The following is a 22,663-nucleotide window of genomic DNA, read 5'->3' as shown; positions in this document are numbered from 1 at the left end:
ACAGACACAGAAGAGGATTAGAGAACAGAGCGGCGTTGAGCACTGCCGGCATAGTAACCTTTCAGAGCACAATGTTGGGGCGGGGGGGAGTTGGGGACAGGAGGTTCTCAGTGCACAAAGCTGGGCTGACATGGGTGATTTAGGAGGCCGGCTCCCCCCACTCCAGGAAATCCGGGGTTTGACTTTTCACAACAGCCAAGCATGTTAGTTTGCAGCAGCCTGTGGGCAAGGGGCCAGGGCAGGAGCAGCTCCTACAGAGAGCTACTGCCTGAGAGAGATGGGGGAGGGTATAATGCATGGCTCATGCACTCCTCTTCCTTCCTTCTCCCACTCTCTCCTTCTCGCTCTCTTCTCCTCCTTCTCATCCCCCCCCCCGTTTCCTCTCCCTCCCTCCCAGCATTTCATCCCCGCTTTCTCCCTCACCCTTCCTCAGCATGACTCTTCCTCTATTTCTTTCTCTCCATCTCTCATTGTTTCTCTCCCCTGGCATTTCCCCCTCCCTCGCTCCGCGGCATCATGTGAGGGTTGCTATGGAAAAGACTCACAGCCATAAATAAGCGAGGGATATGCTAGGTCACAAGTTCCTGAAACAGACGGGGAGTTGGGCCCGCGAGCCAAGCACGCACGTGGCCGCGTGGGGAAGGGGGCTGGGGAAACACACCCTGGACACCTCTTCGCGCTGCCCCAGGACAGCGGAGAGAAGGATGGGCAGGGCACCGGTGCCCCACCCAGCCCAGGGGAACATCCTGGACAGTGCCTTAGGACCTGCAGTTCTGCACCTCTTGCCTCCTCGCTGATAGCCACCCCCTCCCACTAAAACACCAACAATGCCCCTCCCCAACAACCCTCACCCCCTCCCAGTGCCCCCGCCTGCTGTACAGGGATGCTGGGGGCCAGCCCTGTCGACCCGAGGGGCAATTGCTCCCTTCTCCATCCTGCTCTCTTCCTAGGACGAGAAGAGACAAAGGCTTCCGAATAAAGATTCTGCTGTCTCAGCGTCTGGGCTGACCTGCCCTCCAGTCGCTATCCTTCAACAGGAGCTCCAGCCACAGCCCAGCCTCGCTGCCTCCTCCGCCCCGCCCCAGGGGGATTTAGAGCCAATATCCTGGAGAGCGGGAGGGAAATCTGATAATATCCACGGTGAGCCAGCATCTGCAAGCTGGCGTCTACAGAGGCTTCCACCCAAAGAGCTCAAAGCCCTGCACATGTCAGTGAATTAAGCCCCATGTTCCTGCAGGAGGCGGTAAAGGTGGGAAACTGAGGCACAGAGCGAGGAAATGACTTGCCTTAGGTCACTCAGTGGGCCAGGGGCAGAGCACCCAAGGGTCCAGTTATCCCATCAACCATGTGCATGCAACTCCTGCATGCAACTCCTGTTGAAGACAGTAGGGCCAGAGCCCATACAATTTACAGCATGATCAGAACCCAGGAGTCCTGACACACATTGAAATCCAGGCCTCTCCTTTGCCCAACAGGCCACACTCCCACCCTGCCCCCATCCTCTCTCAGACAGGTACCTGGCCATTCAATAAATACATAGGAGTGCTCCACACAATGTGTCATCTCCACCCCATATGTTCATCCTAACTTAACTATCTACCAAGGCACTTGCATGGCCCTCATCCAAGTACCTTCCCTCCCAGTACCTGGCACCGCACAAACACTAACAGGGTTATCCTCACAACCTGCCTATGAAGTAGGACAGTGCCACTATCCCGATTTTACAGATGGGAAACTGAGGCACAGAGCAATTAACTGACTTGCCCCAGATCACACAGGGAGTCTGTAATAGAACCAGGACCTGAACCCAGGTCTCCTGAACGTCAGTCTAGTATCTTAATCACAAAGCATCCTGTTTCCTCCTGGCAAGAGAAGAACCTGGGCCAGATTTCTGTGCCCATATAGAACAGGCTCTGGGTGTGGTCCCATAGAGGAAGAGAACTGAAAGTGGACACTAGCAGGGGTAAAGGAACTCAAATTTTTTCCTTCTCTTTGCAGTAGCTAGTCCCCACTCCATTCTCAGGCTAGGGGCCTCTCTCCTCTCTCCTGGTGTGTTACTATCCTGGAGCGAGTTTGCACATGCTGTTCACATCTTCCCTGACAAAAAAGGGAGTCTTAATTCACCTGGACGGCTGCAGGTGCCACAGAGGAAGCTGTAGCAGAGACAGGGCACAGGAATTTTTCCCACCTTGTCTTCAGCTGAGCCAGTCTACACTACAGCTCCCACCGGTCCCGCTGAACTCTGGCTCCCAGCTATTCGCTAGGCTTCCTGCTGAAAGGCTGTTCTGTGTGCACAGACCCACCCCAGCCCCCAACCAACACCCGCCAAGTCCATTAGAGACGCAGCCCCAGCAATGAAATCTTAATGCCATGAGCGAGCGGTGATAATGGCACATCAATTACCATCCGGGAGGCAGTCGGCTCTCACTTGCAGCAGGGATAGCGGATGCACACAGGCTCTCTGCCTGGACAGCCATTTGCACAGCACCATCCATTACACCAGGCAGCCAGCTTCCTCTCGGAGTGGTCAGCCCGGCCTAATTAGGCCCATTAGAATGAAAGACTTGGCTGTCAGAACATAGCTCCCCCAGCTCCCCCAACTCCAGGCAGCATGAGCCCATGTCCTCCTCGGTTCCTATGTCTTTGGTTTCTGCATCTGTCCCCCCCATGCCCATGCATCCCGGGCAAGCAACTAGCCCCTGGAGAGAAAGAGCAGCTACAGGCCAGGGATAGTTAAGCAAAGAGCAGCCTGAGACCCCGGAGCAGCAAGGAATGTCTGCATCAGGCCCCTGGCTGCTGTCTGTTGGGTGAGGTTGGGCAAAGCCACATGGGAAGTCTCTGTCGAGCTGCCATTCCATGCCCAGAACTGGGTGCCCCCTGCAGGGACTTGGCATGGGGTCACCACAGAATGGCCCCAGTGCCCAGGCAGTGGTTTGGATGCCCTGTGTGAGGGTTTTGGCTTGGTCTCCCTATTCAGAGGCAGCTTGAGTGGCTGGGCCACATGCATGACTTGCGTGACCTAGGGTCTGGCTTAGGTGCCCCCATTCCTGACAGTGATTTGGATGCCCTGTGGGACTGTATGGACTTGCAGGTATCCCATTAAGCGGCTCCTGGGATCTAGATGGATGCCTGGTGCAACTGCTTTGCTAGAAGAGCAGCGAGGTGGCAGTAGTGCCAGGGAAGACGTGGAAACGAGATCCACAACTCTTGGCTGGGTTTATCGGCATCTATCTCCCGCTTTGTCCAGCTTCTCTTCCCCGGTCCCTCCCGAATGTGTTGGAATAACGCCTTGGGGGAGGCTGGCAATGCTAACCCGGTGCTATTGACAATCTATTGCTTCCACACTGTTTAGCATCACCCGGCAGAGGTGCCAGCTGGAGAAAGGATGACTCATTCACATTAAAATATGGGCTGCACAGGCAGAAAACTTGGCAGCTGGTGGGATATTTTTTCCCCGAGCAGAGTGGGTCAGAGGTGAGGCCTCTCGCTCACTGTGGGGCGAGCAGTGGGATGGGGCAGGGGAGAGCAGAGGCAGACAGCTCCCTTCAAGCTCACTCAGGAAAGCAGGCTGCTGCAAAACACATGAGCAACAGGGAGTGTTTCTAGGCAAGTGCGGTGTGGGCCTCACAGGGTCCCTGCCCCCAGTCATCAAACAGGCTCTGGCCCGCAGCCTCCCAGGCAGAGGGAGTGGCTCCAGTCAGCATGCCCACACCCCACAGGCTTCTTGGTACTAAATGAAGTTTGTGTCAATTGCTGCTCCCAGGTCAGGCTCTGCAGGATAAGAGCCTGTGCATATTGCTCACTTTGGCTGCCTCCTTGTCTCTTCAGAGAGGAGGAGAAGAGAGAGACGGCATGGGAGGGAGTGAAGGCTAGGGTGCATTGTGCTTTCTCAGCAGGTGATGCTTGCATAAGTGAGATCATGGTGGCACTATCCCGTGATCAGCCACCAGGCTAGAAGGGTGAGACCTGGGCTCTATTCCCAGCTCCCCCACTCACCTGGGGCAAATCAGTCCCCCCTCTCTGTGCCTCAGTTTCTCCAGCTGTAAAATGGGGAGCGTGATACGGCCCTTTCTTTGCACTGCACTGTGTTATCTGACCTCCCTTGGCAATGCACTCTGAGATCTACAGCTGAGCGGAGCTGAGCAGGGGGATGGGAGGTGCCATTTTCACCATCCCGGTTCAGGAGACCTGAGACTCGGGTGGATATTTGTGACACTGCTATAATCCCCTGGTTCCTGAGCTCTAGCAGGAGCTAGCGGCCATTGCTCCTCAAGCCCAGGAAGTGCTGTACTAGTTTGCAGCGGTGATGGGTGGCTCTTGCCCAGAAGAACCAGGGCCAGGTTTCTCAGGCAGAGCAAGAGGGGGATCTTTGCATTTAAATAGTGCCTTTCCCCCCAGGATCTCAAAGTGCTGTGGCGTGCACTGAGCATCGCTGTTGCATCTGAGGCTCCCTGCGTGGAGAGATGAGCTCCCACAGATCCAGTGCTGTCATTCTCACCGGGGACGGGAAACAGAGCGTGTCAGCTGGGCGCAGTGGGCCAAGTTCTGCTCCACTCCTCTGTGACCCTGCTGACGCCGACGCCATCGCTCTGCTGTGCCTGAGTGCGCAGCTCACCAGTGGCCCCACGGCCTTGCAAAGGGAGACGATGCCCTTTTAGCAGCCCCTGGGTACTGGAGAGACTGTGGTTGTGATGCAGCGGGGCGAGGAAAAGGCTCATGTGACGTGCAATCTGGGCTAAGAATGGGATTAGCCAGCTCATCCTGTATGCGAGGGGCGTGGGAGACCTCCCATGACAGCATCTCTTAGGGGCAGAAGGAAACAGACTAAGGGATGATGTAAAAGGAATGGGAGGGGTCTTGATCACGGCAGCACCCAGAGAGGCGTAGACACGGATGTGGGGCGAATGCACCAGCGTGCATGTGTCCAGAATGGCCGCGACTGCAGCCTGGCAGGGAGCAGCCAAACCCCAGCAGCCTCGGACTCCAGGACCCCCTTCACTTCCTGACAGCCTGTTCCCTGTGTCATTGCCGTCCCTGCGGGCAACTCCCTCCCTGGGCAATCCTGCAGGGAGCCCTCATACCCTACGGGATCCGATCCCCCATGGGGGACCCTGACAGCCCATAAGGATGGTACACTCTGCACATGTCCTTACTGGGGCCCTGCCCCATTCCCAGCTACACTTAGGGGACATCTCCAATCCAATTCCCAGCTCAGGAAAAGTGATCCCAATCCCACTACACCTCCTGCCCTGTTTTCTGCCAGCGTCCCAGAGACCTGAGGGCACTGCAGGTATCCTCATCCCCAGCTCAGCCAGGGATAACTGGGCCATGATGCCTTGGCCGCCCGCCTGCACACACCTCCTGGAGCGGCAGCCCCTTTGCAGGCTGCCGACTCAAAGAAGCTTAGAGCTCTCTCCACATCCCGAGCCATAGCAACGGCCCCGCCGGCTGCTGTGGAGACGCAAAGCCAAGGCTGGAAACAGGCAGCCGCGCTAAAGGCACTCGTCTCACTGGGCACACTGTGGACGTGGCTGGATGGAAGAAGACAGGCCAGCTGTTCTTTGGGGGGCTTCAGAGCAAACCTGGCTCCCTCTGCCCCTAACTTCGCACCCTCTTGGCAAAGCTGCCCTATCAGCTGAACCCGACCTGCCTTGGATTCAGGAAGTGCTTGGCTCCTTACCACATGGCACCCTCAGGAGTCACCCTGGGGCTGTGGAAAACGGGGCGGGGAATCATTCTTCAGGAGGGCGAGTTTCCTTGGCAGGCCCCTTCCTGCTCTGAGCAAAGAAGCAAGCTACAAAGGAGAGCTCTGTCCCCTTGATCCTGTCTTATCCTTACAAAGCATTTATACAGAGCAGGAAACACACAGGGGTAGCCAAGATCAGGTCTATGTCATCCTGGCTGGGCACTCCCTGCACAGCACAAAGCCGGAGGGGTCTCTCTGGGATATCATGGTGAACACTAAATAGAATGATAGAATCATAAGCCTGAAAGGGACCTCAAGAGGTCATCTAGTCCAGTCCCCTGCACTCATGGCAAGACTAAGTATTATCTAGACCATCCCTGACAGGTGTTTGTCCAACCTGCTCTTAAAAATCCCCAATGATGGAGATTCCACAGCCTCCCTAGGCAATTTATTCCAGTGCTTAACCCCCCTGACAGGAAGATTTTCCTAATGTCCAACCTAAACCTCCCTTGCTGCAATTTAAGCCCATTGCTTCTTGTCCTATCCTCAGAGGTTAAGAAAAACAATTTTTCTCCCTCCTCCTTGTAACAACCTTTTACATATTTGAAAACTGTTATCATGTCCCCCTTCAGTCATCTCTTCTCCAGACTAAACAAATCCAATTTTTAAAATCTCATAGGTCATGTTTTCTAGATCTTTAATCATTTTTGTTGCTCTTCTCTGGACTTTCTCCAATTTGTCCACATCTTTCCTGAAGTGTGGTGCCCAGAACTGGACACACTACTTTTTGCAACAGTGTTACATTGTTGACTCATATTTAGCTTGTGATCCACTAGGACCCACAGACCCCTTTCTGCAGTACTTCTTCTTAGGCAGTCATAGATAGATAGATGTACACACACACTGCCCTGCCTTCCCTGCATATGATGGCAGGATCAAACACTGCTCTCCTCTCCCTTTAGCTGGATACAGCTGCCCCCGCCCTCCCCGGGCCAGACAAAGTTAGTGGAGTTCAACACCCACCACAGCAAAGCACAGTTGAGCCTTGGCTCTCTCATTGGCCAGTGGCTGTTTCTGAGCTCAGCTGATCCTGCCCAAACCCAGCGGGACAGTTTGATTTCTGCCCTGGCTGAGTGGGGTAGGAGGGTGTGGTGTTTGACACCCACCAACGGCCTAACAAGGCAGGCGTTCCCCTTAGAGACAAGTCAGAGCAAACCATGTGTAAGTTCCTTCACAAGGAGGGAGTCATGGAGTCCCCTGCATTTCCCCAGGCCTCTCTCACTCTGATTGTCTCAGCTTGGCAGCCGTAACCAGTTCCATCTTCTCAGCTTCTACTGCTTTGGTGCAAATGGGTTCTCAAGCCAGCTCTGGGCATTAGCAGCATGTGTTTCACCACGAGGCCAGAGCTGGTCTCAGTAGCTGAGGATGTGGAAGGGGCATAAGGAGGCCGGGCGGCAAAGAAACTGAGCCTTCCTACCAGCTGATAATGCCCAGCTCAACACACCCAGCTTGCGAGGAGCAACAGAAACAAACCATCCTCCCGGAGCCTGGACAGCAAGCGCCTCTGGAAATCTGCGCTACATATTGGCACACCCTGGGAGAATCACAGAGGGAAGGGCTCTTCCCTTTCTGTCCCAGAACCCAGCTGGGTGGCAGTGCCAGGCCCTGGGCGTGGCTAGATGCAGCCCTTCCAACATTCCCTCTCAGTTTCCTGCCAATGGGACTGTACCAACCCCCTGGATCGGAGCCCCCAGCAGGAACATGGAGGACTCTGAAATCCCAGCCCAGACCTGGGTCAGAAGTTTGCTAAAGGCCTTGATCATGAGTCAAAACAAAGCTCTGGAGCCAAGAGACTTTGGAGTGCCCAGTCGAGGTTGTGGCTCGAGCTCAGATCTCTCAACCAGGGGGACGTGCATTTCTCTCTGGTGTCCCTAACGCGCCTGTCATGGGAGAATCGAAGAGCCATTCCGACAATGCTTGAAACCCTAAGGCAAGCGCATGAGTGGGCTGGCCCCATGGCTGCTCTATAGCTCTGTCCTTCGATCCTGACGAGAGTCACCCCATCTAGGCAGCGATCCCAGTTCCCCTTTCCCCACTGTGCAAGCGGGTAGTATCCCCACTCTTTTAGCATAGGAGGCGCTGGCATCTGCCTGTGTGTCCCGGCCCAGCTCCGGTGCCATCGGATAGGTGATGGGAGGGGCAGATGGGCCTATGAGACCTTGATCCCATCCCAAAATCTGCAACACCCACCATGTCCTCGTGTCCCCACAGTATATGGGCTGCAACCTCCCATGCCTCTTAGCCCTGCCCCAGGGATCCCTCTCTAGAATGAGAGGGGAGTTCAGTTTCAGTGGCCTATTAAGCTCAGGCTGTTTGCTCCCTCTGCCTGCCCATAAGGGTGGAGGCAAATTAAGGCCAATCGCAGTGGGGATTTTTGGGATCTAGATGCTGTCCTGCTAGAAACTGAACTAAGACCCTGTAACTCACTGACCATGAGGTCTATCAGATGGGAATGGCTTCTGGTCACTGCTGATTTGGGCTGCTTTCAAACCAGTGCCCTTGGGAGCAAAAATCTACTTTTCTTCTGAGATGTTTTCCTCTTGACCCCATACGATAGATCCTCAACCTGCCTGTTGCCTATGTCCTCCTCTACAGCCATACCCCGCTTTCCACCTAACACGACACTACTCTGCTGGCCTTGCTCTTCCTCCTCTACCTCATTCACTCTCTGCACAGAGAAGTTCTCCCCAAGTTGCAAACAGTGCAAACCCTTGTCTCATTCCTGTTTTGGCCTGGGAATCAGCTGGTCCGAGGTGAGGCTTCTGAACTCCCTTATGATACAAGGGCCTCTGGGAGCATCCCCAGACGCCCAAAACTGCATTTCAATTTGCAACTGTAGGGAGCCAGTTGCTGTGAGGGAGTCTATGGCTGGGGGAAGGGGAGCTGTGCAGCTGTGGAAGCAGCCTGCCTGCCAGCCTTGTAGCTTTCCTGTTAGTCACAAAATTGTGTCTCTGTAGGAAATGGACATTAAAGGCCTGGACCTACTGCATTTCTGTGCCCACCTGGAATGGGCTCCGGATGCAGCCCTGAGAGGAGAAAAAGAACTGGACTGGATTTCTGAGCCCATGGGGAATGGGCTCAAGAGAGCTGGGGAACTCATTTGTCAAACACAGGTCCCCAGAACATCCAAATTCCTCACCTGGCAGGGGCGGTGAGTTATATGGGCCCGTGGTGCCCATGCTCCAGGAATATTCAGGACTCAGGGGCCCGGCTCCACCAATTTGCGGGGCCAGGTCTCTCCCCTGGCCCTGCCTGCTGTCCCCACGCACCTCCCCTGGAGCATCTCCTGACCCCGTCTGCTGCCCCCAGGCGATTTAAAAGGAGCCCCGGCCGCCACTGCCACCACCGGCAATATAGTGGGGCTATGGCGCCTTCCTGCCCACCCTCGCTCCGCACTGCTCCCGGAAGCAGCCGACGCATCCCTGTGGCCCCGGGGGGGAAGTGTATGTCCGTGCACTGCCCCCACCCTGAGCACCAACTCCACAGCTCCCATTGGCTGGGGGCGGTGCTGTGGACAGCGGCACATAGAGACCCCCCCCGACATCCCCCACCTAGGAGCTGCCTTAGGTTGCTTTTGGGAGCCGCCCAAGGTAAGAGCCGCACCCCTCACCCTCTCCCACACCCCAACTCCCTCACACAGCCTGCCGCCCTCATCCCCTCCTGCACCCCAATCCCCTGCCCCAGCCCAGAGCCCGCACCCCTCCCGCATCCAAACTCCCTCCCAGGGCCTTAGGCAGGTATGGGTGGGGCAGGACTTGGACCCGTTCTGGGCACCACCAAAAATTATACAAACCTGCTGCCCCTGTCACCTGGATGCTTGGTTCGGAACCTCAGAGCACAAATGCTCATTATATGCCCCAGGGTCTAACTGCAGGGCCGAAGCTGGGGTGCTAATGCCTTGTTTAGTTGCCTAAGCATGAACATTTAGCCCTGAGCATTAAAACGCTAAAACCAAAACATTTTAAGCAGCCTCTCAAACCAGTAATAGGCCAGCGCAGCCCAGCAAGACCCCCTTAGCAGAGCCCAGCCAGACGGCTCTTATTAATCTGTGCCTGGCTGGCACCAGCATCCTGGCCTATACTACCAACACCAGCTCCTGCCAACCAAGTGCCAGCTTAGAATACCTTAGCTCCACACGAGCAACACAATACCCCTGCTGCCCCACATCACCAGCAGCACCCTCGGGCCAGCACGTGCCCAGGCTGACTGTGGGGCCTGCATTTCGGAAGCCACTTACGAAAAATACACATTTTGTCGTAGCCGGCAGTGATGGAGGGTGAGCATCCTCACTTAGCAAGGCTGTCCCCTTTCCAGGTGCCTGGGAGGAGGAAGAGGCCGGACAGAAGGAAAGAAAGAGCAAAGCACCAACAGCCAGGGAGGGAAGGGAGGGAGAAAGCAAAGCAAGAAGAGGATGAGGAAGGGAAGGCAGGAGGAGGTAGAGTTGATGCTATTAACAACATACCAGCTGAACTCTAGTCCCCGCCGGTTCTGCACACTCGCTTGCTGCAGGTTGGGTTAGTCCTGGGCACAGGCACCAGAGTGGAACAGCATCTGCCTGGAATGTGCCCTCCCACCCGTCATGCCTGCCGAGCCATGGCAGGGGTCAAGTACGAGCTCAATGAGATTGCACGGCAGCCCTCTTGACTCACCCAGCTGGGGCTATGGAAGCCTCTTCCAGGAATCTCGCATGGTTTCCCAGCCCGAAAAACAAGCCGAGAACGATAACAACAACAAGCCCCAGGAGCCCAGAGAACTGCTCCCCTGCCCTCTCTTGCTGCAAAACGCCTCTCCTTCCCCTCCTTCTGCCTCTTGCTTGGGAGTATCCCAGCGAGTCCTCAGCCGGCTGCCCTTGCTGGGTTCAGCTGCTGTGCTGTTGGCGTGTATCTGACAGCATGACAGTCCTGTGTGTGTGTGTGTGTATATCTCCCAGCCCCAGAGGCAGTGCCTGCAAAGGATCGAGTGGTGATAGCAATGTGGATTTACAGAGCCAGTCAGAGCGTGTGTGTGTGCAGCTCCCCACCTCTGCTGCTGGCTCAGTCCATTTCTGAACAAGAGGAGAATTAACCAGCATCATGACGAAGCAGTATTTGTGAGAGGTGGCGGCTCTCCATCTTGCTCTCTCTCCCTCCCTCTGTTAATTTTTGTTGTTGCAAAATAAAATGAAATAAACGCTCTGTGTCGGTGCCAAAAATAACATGGCAGAATGGAAGGGAGAGGAGTGGGTTGGGGAGCAATGGGTAGAACTCCCCCCCAGAAAATTCAGGCAATGCAATGTAAAGGAAACAGGCTGACAAACGGGATGTCATCCTGCAGAAATGGCTTTGCTCCAGCTGGCTATAGCTCATGGACAGTGTACGTCTAGACCCACCTTTCCTCCCACATCACCCTACCTTGCCAACTGTTGGAGTGCAGCTGCCTCTGGGGTGGAACGTGGCAGCTGTCTAGGACTCAGCACTATAACGCTTTAGGTTGATAATCGTATCTGTATGGACACTAGAGACCGGCTTCGGACTTGGATCAGATCTCCCACAAAGTTCCAGGGGGGTTGGAGCAGGGAGGGTGAGTCACAGCCCTCTCTAAGGAAGCAGAATGCAGACCCCATGGTGGAATTTGGCATGAACACTGTGGCTGACACCCCATCTCATGGAAAAGATGCTGCAGGATCTGTAATGCCCATAAATGACCTGGGGTTTGGTGTCGCACCTGATCCAAGAGGGAGTGCCTCCAGCACCCCTTTGCACGAGGCTGGGGAACCCATTCACTGATGACCCTGAAGGAAGAGCATCCTCTGCTGAATCATCAGCACCAACTTTGGCAGCAGCTTAGATTTCCCTGGGAGGTCTCCCATCCATGTCCCATCCAAATCCACTGCGCTTAGCACAGTGATTTGGGTTCATCTCTGGCTTGAGATGCCAGAATGCATGTTTCCCACGGATGCAGGACAGGGGCCTGCTTTTTCAGATCACATGCAAAGGGGCGGGGACCCTACAGGTAGGCCCTGATGGGGTGGAAACATTAATGGCCTCATTTTCAGAGGCGCCTACAGCTCCAATCCATTGCAGGTGGCGTTTGCGGGTGCTCGCCGACTATGAAAACCAGGCCCTAAGCTCTCCAGAATACCCCTCGTGGCTCCACAGAGCCAGGAAACAGGGGCTGCTACACCTAGCAAGGGGACCTGTCCTCCGACCTTCCTGAGCCTGTGACTTCCCAACCTGGCATTCTTGGCAGTGCCATGTTCCCAAATAAATCCAAGGGCTCCCCCTTCAGGAGTTCCTTTGCAACAACTGCTTAATCATCATCGGTTGCAAGTGCACTGGACAACACAGCTGGGGGAGAGCAAAGAGCAGTAGCCTCTCTCCCCACACAGCTAGAACAGCACAGAACTGGGGGGCGGGGGGCAGGCAGGGAAGTGGCTCAGAGACTAAATAGTCACTGACAATTCTGCAGCTGGAGGTGCAGGGGCAGGTGTTCCTGATCTGACACTAGGAGAACCAGCTGTCAGGGAGCAGGCCACCTCCAGAGAGCTCCGTGTGAAATGGAGAGTATCGGAGATGGATGAGGGAGGGTTCAGGCCTCTCTCTGTCTCTAGCAGTATCCCAGCCGTCCACATACACTCGGGACATGCAGGGAAGCAGGTATAGCAAGAGGAGGCCAATAATGACAAGAACACCACTTGGCATTTCTCTGGCACCTTTTACCAAGAGCCCTCTGCAAAGGGGAGAAATTATCAGCAGCCATGTTGAGACACTGCTTTGCCCAGTTCTACCGTATGGGCATAGTACCCAGCCACTGGACCCCATGCTCACCCAGAGACAGGGATAACACTGCTGTCCTGACTCACACCCTGCTGCTCTAACCACACACCCCACCCCCAGCCACAGCCAGGAATAGAAGCCAGGCGCCCCATAAATGATCAATAGTCGTCCGTCGCGTGGCCAATGTACTCATGCGAACCCTGTTTCTCATGCGTTAAGAATGCTGCAAAGTCCACTAATGTCTAACGCCTCAGAATATGATGGTTAATAAGAGGAGCTAATGAAATCAGCCCAGAAATCAGAGGCGGGAAACTTCAACCCAGCCCCTCCTGTTCCATCGATTAACAAACCAGACTCCCTGCAGGGGCTCTTAATCCATTGGGCCAGGATCGAGGCATGCACGGCCCGGTTTCAGAGCTGCCCTCCCCCGGGGTGTAGTTCTAGGGTTCCTTACCATTCCTGGTGATGGGCAGTGCGACCTCACATGCAGTCCCCTCTGTGGGGGCAGGGTGCCGAACGCTCAGACTCTTGTTCCCTCAGAGAGCTCTGGGGGTTGCCAAGGAGGAGCCACAGGGCCTCAGAGGACTAAGCAACGAAACCAACGCAGCCTCGTCTACCAGCAGAAATCTTCCGGGTGATGTATCTGTTCAGACAGCCTCATCTCCAAACCTGTCACCTGGGCTGGGCTGTCAGAGCTTCGTGGGGCCCCTGAGGAATGGGTGTGGGTGCTCTGCAGTCATTGAAACAGGGATGGAAGTCACCCAAGCCCTTCTGGGGAGAGGTGGATTCTTAGCAGTGGATTCTCAGCCCAGGTCTGGGGCTGGGAGGTGTTATTAAATAGATATGTACAGGAGAGGGACATGCAGACACACTGTCGCCTGCCCTGACAGACATTATCACTCAGACCCATGCACACACAGTCCCAGCACCACACTTAGTCCATCAATGACACACCCTGTAATTTTCACTCCATGCATCTGAAGAAGTGGGTCAGAGCCCACGAAAGCTTATGCTCTAATACATTTGTTAGTCTTTAAGGTGCCACAAGACTCCTCGTTGTTTTCACCCTCCCCTGTGACCGTGCCTGCTTTGTAACTGGATTAACCGATACTGCATGTGTTCCCTACCGCCCCTGGCGATGCGGGACCCCCCCAGCCCAGCACGGTGGAGCCCTCTGTACCCCTATGCTTGGGACCTCTGCCACCCAACTCTGGCCTCCCCCGCGCAAGCAGGAGCAGCCAGCCAGAAACGCAGCCTTCTTCACTTGGCAACCACAGTGGCCGTGGGTGTTGGGTGGGGAGGGGGGGATGGCAACAGGAGAGGCAGAGGAGAGGGACACAGCAAATTGGACCTACCTTCAAGGGAGCCTGTCCCTAGCTGCAGGCAGGTTCGCCCTTCCATGGGGAGCCATCCCTGCTCTGAGCATCTCCTCCCCGCCACTGCACGTTGCTACGGCGACCGCCCCTCTCAGCAACCCGGGCTTGAGTGAGCAGCAGCAGCAGAGCTGGCGAGGAGGGATAATCTGCAGCAGCTCCTTATTCCTCCCTCAGGCTCCCCGCTTGCTTGGCATGTGAGTGGCCATGGAAGGGCCAGGGAGAGAATTCAGTGAGGGCCCCGGGGCTCTTTGGAAGGGGGCAAGTTATTCCCTGTCCCTCGGAGTGGCTGGGAAATGAGACCTTTCCCCCTCCACGCTCCCTGCCCCACAGCCCCTTGCACCGGTCAGAGCTTTAAATCTAGGCTAGGGACTCCCTGGATTGGCCTAAAAGAAGCCTCCCCAGCAGCACCTTCCCCACCACACCCTGTCATCAGGATGAACTCAACTCTGCACCGGGCCACGCGGTGTTGCCATGGGGAGGATTGTGATACAGGGCCTAATTTGTACAGAGAGTCCTGTGTACACCCAGAGACAGAAAGACACAGGGAGGCCCAGGTACACCCATTCTCTCTCTCTCTCTCTCTCACCCATCCACTCACACAATTTCTCCATTGTGGGTGTCTGTCTATTTGTCACACTGCCTACACCCACCCTGCTGCGCAGATATGACACACACAGAGGATGATTTGCAGGAGTTTTCCTCCCAATTATTCACTGTGGCACAGGCCTGGGGTGTGTCTCTCTCACACCATCTACACAGGAGCGATCCCTAGGCACACACACATGAGTACACACCGTGGCTTCAGTAGCAGTGGTACTGCCTGGTCAGTATTTCATTTCCCTCTCTTTTCCTCCTTCCCCCAGTCGCGGCAAGAGCCTGTGTGAGGGGCCGGAGGGGACACAGCAGAATGAATGCTGGGTAAGTGTGGAACAAGCTTTCGAGACTGTCCCTGACAAACTTAGCATGCCTTGCGAGCCCCACGCGACCCTCCGTGTGGTGGCGTTCAGTGATCGCTCAGGGCTTGCTGGAGCTCTGCTATTGTCCGTGTCCAGGGTTCCCAGTGCCCCCACCCAGACTTTCTCTGTGGGAAGCTCAGCCCTTAAAGGCACGGTCCCCAGTACCACGAGCACATGGCCTGTGCTGGTTTCATCCCCGGGTCCCCACCTGACTCCCCTTGCCTAGCCCCTGTTCTGGTCTCACTCCCTGTGCCCACGAGCGGCTCCCTCTCCCAGCCCTGTGCTGGTTTCACTGCCCCCTGCCCTGAATTTTGTTTTAATTGTCAATGCAAACATCTGTTTGGGTTTCCTGCCGTGTGTTTGCTGCCTGGTCATTGTACCATTAGGTTAGTGCCTGGGAAACAAAAAGCAACAGTGACTGGAAACCCTAGGACCCCTCTGTGTCCACTGTACAAACACCACACCTGGAATTCCCTGTCCCCGCCAAAGGCCCTGAGCTGGACAGACTGACACAGATGCTCTGGGAAGTTCCTGATCTGAGCACGAAGGAAAAAATCCCAGACACCTTCCCCTGACAACCAGCCAAACACATGACGGAATTAATTGCCTTTTCCACTCCAAGCCACGGAGATTGCAAAACGCTGGAGCCCCCTGATGCCTGAGATGGGTGGGCTGCTGTAGGGTGAGGTACTCCAGGTGCCTATGGGGGTGTGAATATGTGGCAGGCAATTGCCATGCAGTGTACAGGGGCAATTCACAGGGATGAATGGACACATCAGAACCCCACAGAGGCCCCCAGAGAAGCCTGGGGTTTCTTGTCTGTATGATAGTTTCTGTCCAGCTCCCAGAACACATCTGATCTGTGGTTCTTTGCATTCATCTTTGATAATTTTAAAGATCTCTCCAAATCAGGTGCAGTCCTAGGGCTCCCCATGAGTGGGGGGGCGAGTGGCAGAGTTGGGAATGGAACCCAGGAGTCCTGCCAGCATCACTGGACTCTCAGGCCTGATTCCCCGTTGCCCTGCACCTGGTGCAGCTGTTTACACCTGTGCAAAGCAAGCGTGAAACGCCACGTTTGGATTTAGTAACATGTCGCACTCACAGGGTGCTCGTTCTGCACAGGAATAAGGTGCCTTTCAGCTCCTGGCATCAAGTTACCAATATGCATTAAAGAGCATTACAGCAGCACTTACGTGCTCCACCAGATCTCCTGGGTATGTGGGGCCTCGGTTAGGCAGCGCGGTGCCCCTGGGACTCCGTCATGGACCAGCACCCACCTTCTTTTCTCTAGGATCTTCTCCCTGCCCAGGGAACCCTAGCAAACAGCTCGGCTTACCCTGGCTGCCCTGCCCACTGGGATCTGCCAGCAAACTCATGCAGTGGGAATCTTTCCTGGGCCAGGGCGGAAGCAAGCTCCTACCTCCCTCTTCTCAGTCACAAACCTGTTTGGTTTGGATAGAGCCAGGTGCTGCTGAGCCAGCCTAAACATTAACGTAGTTATTAATGCGCAGGGAAGGCACTGAGAGAGGGCAAAGCTGGGAGAAAGCAGCAGAGGAATAGAGCACTGGTATAGTTACCCCAATGCAAGGGTCCCTAGTGCAGACAGGCTCTCGAGTACGCCAGGCAGAGAAGGACTCAGGAGCCCAGAGTGATAACGGGATCCCAGCATACCACAGTCCAGGTGAAGCAGTATTAATTGCACCAAATAATCGCAGTGACAATTGGCCATGGGCCAAGGTACCACCATGAAGACCCACATTCCAAGCTCCAGAAGTTTAGCGGTGCTTGGAGCTGGCTTTTCCTATCCCCCACATTCATGGTCAGAGGCAAAGGGCTGGACAGGATAAACCCAGTTCCCAGAGAGTCAGGAGGACCCAGCCTGAGCCTCTTCCTCTCCCCTCCCCTTGTCCTTCTCTCAAATCAAATCACTTGCAGAACATCATCATTCCACTCTCAGGGGCAGGGCGCACAGCCCTGTCTGGAACCAGTCCCAGCTGGCGTTTCATTGGGAGCAGAGTGGGGTTGCCGCTTGGATCCTTCTGGAAGCCAGTGTCTGTTGTGTCCAAACCTATTGCTGTTCCTGCTCCACCTTTAGCATTAGCTCCCCACCTCCGGGTGCTGCTGATGCCTCGGACGCTGAGTCTATGGTAGATAGCGACAGAAGCAGAAGGGACTGTACCACGTACAGCCCTTTACACCAATGCAAACCAAATACAAAACATGCTGCTCGGGTGGTACTTTCCACTCCCTCCTCACGCACTTTTCACTGGTGGAAATGACTGCACAAGGCGCAGTGCAGTGGGGAATTGGGCCCTGGGAATCCAGCTTCCCTGGGACTGACGAAAGCAAACTGCCCCGATCTAATTGAACACCTCCTCTCCGCCCCACCAAATTCAGTTGCCGACCAGACCAAAGTGCCCTGAAACTGGGACTCTCCAGGGTTCCTGGGACCAGTGCCTCGAGCTAGATTTCTCCTTGCTGGAATTGCCTTTCCTCTGACCCCGCGATTGCTTGGAGCAAGTGGGGCAAAACAAGAGGCAGGTTATGCTTTGCAAACTCATCAGTCAGCCCTGGTTTTTGCGAACCCTGAAGTGGGGCAGGTTCAGATCTGGGGTCCATTTGTTCCATCCCCCTCTCTGCCCCCAACGCTCGGGGTGGGTGGCCTCAGGGGAGACGCTCCCGGGGTTCGGGCTCATCTCTAATTTGCCTCGCTGGCATCTGCTCTTTCATTCCGACCATGCCGGCCTCCCCGACTCGCATTCCCAGACTCCCTGCCCCACTAACTTTATTAATTGCATGAGAGGTGCCATTATTACTTCCCCTTCCAGCGAGTTAATCTCACCAGCATTGAGACCCTTCCATCCCCAGCTGGGTCCCAATGCACCTCCCACTCCACACACCCCTCCCTGCACACATACACACACACACACAGACACAGACACACACACACAAGACCTTTCAAGCTACCAGCCAGAGTCGGCGAGGAACTAAGCGGCCCGATGAGAAAAGCCTTGGGAAAGACATTTTGCTTTTAACTTGGGGGCCATCATGCTTTGCAGGATGCTGCCGGGGTGGGATATCCTTGACTGCACTTTTTGCACAGAAAGACATTCCAGTCCCCTCCCCTCCAGCCCCCGCCTCCCCTCTCCAAGTCTCACCTCAAAAAACAAGAAAGAAACAGTGTGAGTTTTTTCTTCCCCAGCCATAATTAAAAAGGACTCACCCTTCAGACTCCATTCTATACGGGGAGGTCAAGAAGAATGAGAAGGGAGGGGGGGAATAAAATAAAAGGGGGGAAGGGGATGGAAAGAAGGAAAAAAAATTAAAGCAGAGATTACACAAAGGGAACTCCCCCACCTTTGAAGCTCTGGCTAAATAGGGGTGTGTGTGGGGGTGGGAGGGAATGGGGAGGCAAAACCAGCCCTTTTAAAGCCTTCTGAGTTTAAAGAATGTCTCGAATTCCTGTGGAAACAAGAACCAAACTCTATGAGGCCGAAGGGAGAAAAAAAAAAACAGCCCCTAAAACAGCCCCTGTGCTAATTCTCTGACTGTCACACCTGGGAGCGGGCTCCTGGCCTTATTGTTAGCCAGTAATTACTGGGTGTTGCATTTCCCTCCTGCTTTAAAGCTTCATTTAACTCAAACTGTTATAATTTTCCCTTTTTCCACCCGCTCTCCCTCCCCCTCACCCTACCTCAGCGGCATCCCTGCCGCATTATATTTGTGTAGCTTTGTAAACGGCTCTTTTTAGACCCAGTTAAAGGATTAAGATTCTTCATCCCCGTCCGCCCCGTCATTGTGAGAAGGAAAAGCAATTACAGGGAGCGGTCAGACGGCGCGGGTCGGGTGGTGGTGGAAGAGGTGATGTGGCTGCAGCAGTGGATTTGGGGTGTCCATGGAACTCACTGCAAGCCACTTCAGGGACCAGGCCCCTTAAGAGTTGGATGGCTGTCATTGACTTCAAAGGGAATCCTGGGGGCTTAGCAGCATTGAAAGCAGTCCTGAAATCATAGAAATTTAGGGCGGGAAGGGACTCCAAGAGGTCACCCAGTCCATCTACTCATGCTGAGGAAGGACCAAGTAAACCTAGACCATTCCTGACAGGTGTTTGTCCAACCTGTTCTTGAAACCTCCAGTGACGGGGATTCCACCACCTCCCTGGGCAGCCTGTTCCTGAGCTTAACTCCCCTTATGGTTAGAAAGTTGTTCCTATTCCTAATATCTAACCTAAATCTCCCTGGCTGCAGATTAAGCTGATAACTTCTTGTCCTACTTTCAGTAGACATGGAGAACAATTGGCCCTGGCTGGCAGTAGCAAGCATGTTATGTTAGGAGAATCAGATATCTCAGAGCTCAGTTATGCTGGAGTAACCGCATTAAGTCAGAGGAGCTGCTCTGGATTCATGTTGGTGTCCCTAAGAACAGATCCTGTCCCGAAGCCCTATACCTTTCTTCATGGCCATGTCACCGCACCAACTCAGCCTGTCAGGTGGACTCTGCTCTGCTGTATGCAGTATTGCCAACTCCAAGCATTCAGAAACCATGAGTCAGGGCCCACAAATTCATTAGACTGGTTTAGAAATCATGAGATTTAAAATATCAGTATTTGATAGGATCTGTTTACTGGCCTTCTGGCATCAGAGCCGGCAGGGATCTCCTTTTTCATCTTTTCTCCCCAACCGGGAGTGCTAGAGACATGCTATTTTTGAAAATGAAAGCTGAGGTTCTCATGTAATCACATGACTCCTGGAACCGGGGCTTTAAGATAAGCTCCAGAGCTGGCAATATTAACAGAACAATAGGAAAGCCACCATGAAATGCCAGGATATAATGCCCTTGGCGGGGAGTGCTGGGGACATAGGCTGAATACAAGGGTAACAGCGTGAAATTTATTGGCCTGTGATATACAGGAGGTCAGACTTGATCTAATAATCCCTTCTGGCCCTAAACTCTATGACTTTATGAAGTCAGAAAGCAGAAGAAGCCAGAACCCCAGAAGGTAATTTTGTTACTCACAAAAGGGCGAGATCGCCAGGTGGTAAAACCAACAGAAGCCTCTGCACTACAGCCACCACCATTGCAAGGGCTGCCGTGGTGGTGACATGTGGCCTCCCTTCCCTGGCATATCCAATGCCGGTTGGTGGGAACTGCCATTTCACCAGTACTTCCCAACAGCAGACCTGGTCTTGGTAATCTAGAGCTGTGCTCAGACCACCCAGCTCCCATCTGAAAGCAGAAGACTTCCAAGTGTGCTAGAAGTGGTCTCTGCTTGTGCTGCTTTCTTTGGTTAATTTAACAGGAAATTGGCATTTAAAATAGAGCGTGTTCATTATAATCATTATTATTGCTGTAGTCCCTAGGAACTCCAATCAAGGATCAGGGCCCCATTGTGGTCGGCGCTGTACAGACACAGAACAAAAAGACAATCTGCAAAGTGCCCAATCCACCCCTTTGAATACATTCTCTCTCCTTTGCTGTTAGAATCTCAGAGGGGATGCTGCAATTTGGCTTCTGGAAATAGGTTTGCTTCCAACAACCCCAGCGGGGTTTGCATTCCGCCCTCCCTGAGTCACAGCAGGGAAGAGAGCAGCATGCACCTGGCAATCCTGGGCAGCAAGGTGGGGGAAAGAGGACGGTATCTCTGCAGGGGAAGCTGGAGACAGGAGCACTGCATCAGCCCCCAGAGCATGGTGTTGAAGCCTCTTTCCCAAGAACAAATTAACCCCCTGTCTGATTGAATGATGCCCCCTCCCTGTGAGTCTCATTTCAAATTGCTGGTCTCCCGTGCCCCTGACCATGCATAGACACACATGGCATGCAAATCCCCTCTAATGGCATCCACCCCTTGGGATTAAGGCCTGGCGGCGTCACCCTGATGGTGCACACTGAGCCCTTCATGCTTCGATGGGGGGTAGGGAGGAACGGATGGACAGGAGGCAGAGCAAAGCTCCCTTTTGTGTGTGCACGGAAGCCACCTTGCTTTGCTCCTAATTTGCTGCTGATTGATTGGAGTCTAATGTTTCCCTTTCAGGTGCTGTCTCCGCAGACACGGCCCCTCTCGCCTCATTCCCAGGAGCTAGAGCCAGTTTCCAGCCAAGGAACAAGAAGAGGTATTATCACCTTTGGGCGGGCTGGCTGGTCCTCTTCTGGCCCCAGCTCCCCTCCTCTCTGCTCCTTCCCCAAGGCCCCCACTTTCAATCAGTCCCTGCGGCCCTTTGATCTCACAGAAATCCCTCTGTGTCTAAAGAGTAGCCAGGTATTCAGCCTGACCCAGCTACAGTTAGTGCCAGGAAGGGGCTTTTCCCATTTCCTTGCCTTAAAGAAACACCATCGCATAGAACCTTGCTAAAGGTCTGGTTCAAACATGATGAGCCAGCTCTCTCCCCCTCAAAAAAAATAAAAAAAAAAAAAATAAAAAAAATCACAGGATTGGCTTAAAAATCATGAGATTAATTTTTTAAAATAATTGTTTGTTTTTTAATTTGCTCGGGTTTTTTGGGCCTTTTTGTGCTTTTATCCACAGCTACAAAAGTTAGATATTTACTTAAAACCCCCAACATGGTGTGATCACATGAATCTGAGAGCTGGGGCTTTACTGTCCGTGCACAGCAAAGCACAAGTTTCATTTGCAGCAGAGGCTGAAGTCTCTTCGACTTCAATGGGACTTTAGCACATGCTTAACTTGAGGCATGAGCTACAAGTGCTTTGCTGAATTGGGGCCTGATCCAGAGCCCGTTGAAACCATTTGGAAGCCTTTCCAGGGACTTCAGTGATCAGCCCGTCACTCACGCTAGGTCCATCAGGGGAAACCTGATAAAAATAACCAAGGATGCGGCAGTAGAAAAATCTCCGTGGTTCTTTCTGACAAGCGCGGCTTGCTAGAGCGTAATGCTCTTCTGCAAGGCTGGGACTAGCTTCTGATGACAGCTAAATTGGGGGGCTTTATTCACTTCACTGGGAGCTGCAGGTACTCAGCACCTCTGGAAACCAGGCAAAGGTGCCCCAAGATTATGGATTTTAAGGCCCTTTAAGGGACTGCTGTGATCATCCAGTCTGGTCCCTGCATCAAGATGATCCAGAAAATTCCACTCAGTCAAACTCAGTCAGTGCAGAGAAGCTAGTGCATCTCAGAAAGAGCCTTTTACAGCCTGACTCTGTGCTCACTTAGACAAGTGTAAGACAGAAGCAACCCCCTGAAGTCAGTGGAGTTGCTCCAGTGTAAGAGACAGCAGAACCAGAGCCTTGGTCTTGATGTAAGGATTCAATATTATGGAAGATTTCCCCCAACCCTTGACACTTCAAATCAATGACCTCTCCTGTAAATGCTCACCCAAGGTCACAGAGCAAGACACGGACAGAGCCAGGAATAGAACCATGCTGAGAAATGGGGTGAGAGTGACGGGGGAAGGGGTGTTGGAAAACTGATAGGATTCGTTGATTAACGAATAGAGTTAACCAGGTTCTAGCTTCTCAAGAGGCAGTGTGGACTAGTGGCTATAGCACCAGATGTGGGAATAGAGAGATCTTGGCTTCTATTGCCAGCTCTGCCGCTGACCTGCAGGGCGACCTTGGGCAAGACTCTTCACTTTTCTGTACCTCAGTTTCCCCCTCTCTTATCCCCCCCCCCCCCCCATATGATTTGGCTATTTGGGCTGATAAAATTTTCAAAAGCACCTAAGTGACTTAACAGTGTCAATGACTATTAGCCAAGATGGTCAGGGATGCAACCCCATGCTTGGGGTATCCCTAGCCTCTGATTGCCAGAAGCTGAGCATGGACAACAGGGGACAGATCACTCGATAATTACCTGTTCTGTTCATTCCCTCTGAG

The 22,663-nt window shown here is 53.9% G+C and overlaps 1 protein-coding gene and 1 long non-coding RNA gene across 16 annotated transcripts in view; one reads left to right on the top strand and one right to left on the bottom strand.

Annotated features, from left to right (window-relative positions):
- Positions 1-13,917, bottom strand: part of DMTN (dematin actin binding protein) — a 37,672-nt gene extending 23,755 nt beyond the window's left edge. For 4 of the 15 annotated variants that reach the window (XM_037886593.2, XM_037886586.2, XM_037886592.2 and 1 more), the window contains exon 1: positions 10,209-10,752. Coding sequence is in view for 3 of the 15 variants with exons in the window: in XM_037886576.2 (XP_037742504.1) it covers positions 2,404-2,491 (88 nt within the window). In the remaining 12 variants the exon portion in view is untranslated. Of the gene's footprint in view, positions 1-2,403; positions 2,507-9,983; positions 10,012-10,208; positions 10,757-12,955; positions 13,036-13,856 lie in introns of those variants that run through there. The other 11 variants (XM_037886582.2, XM_037886579.2, XM_027828625.3 and 8 more) reach the window with 7 other exon arrangements.
- LOC119564514 lies at positions 8,859-11,013 on the top strand. Its single transcript, XR_005223476.2, has 2 exons — positions 8,859-9,336; positions 10,061-11,013. It is a non-coding gene; the product is annotated as an uncharacterized LOC119564514 (long non-coding RNA).
- Positions 13,918-22,663: the final 8,746 nt, after the last annotated feature.

The sequence above is a fragment of the Chelonia mydas genome, chromosome 26, assembly GCF_015237465.2.
Source record: "Chelonia mydas isolate rCheMyd1 chromosome 26, rCheMyd1.pri.v2, whole genome shotgun sequence".
Taxonomy (NCBI): Eukaryota; Metazoa; Chordata; order Testudines; family Cheloniidae; genus Chelonia; species Chelonia mydas.
The sequence above is the reverse complement of the archived record's forward strand: the minus strand, read 5'-3'. Positions and strand labels throughout refer to the sequence as shown.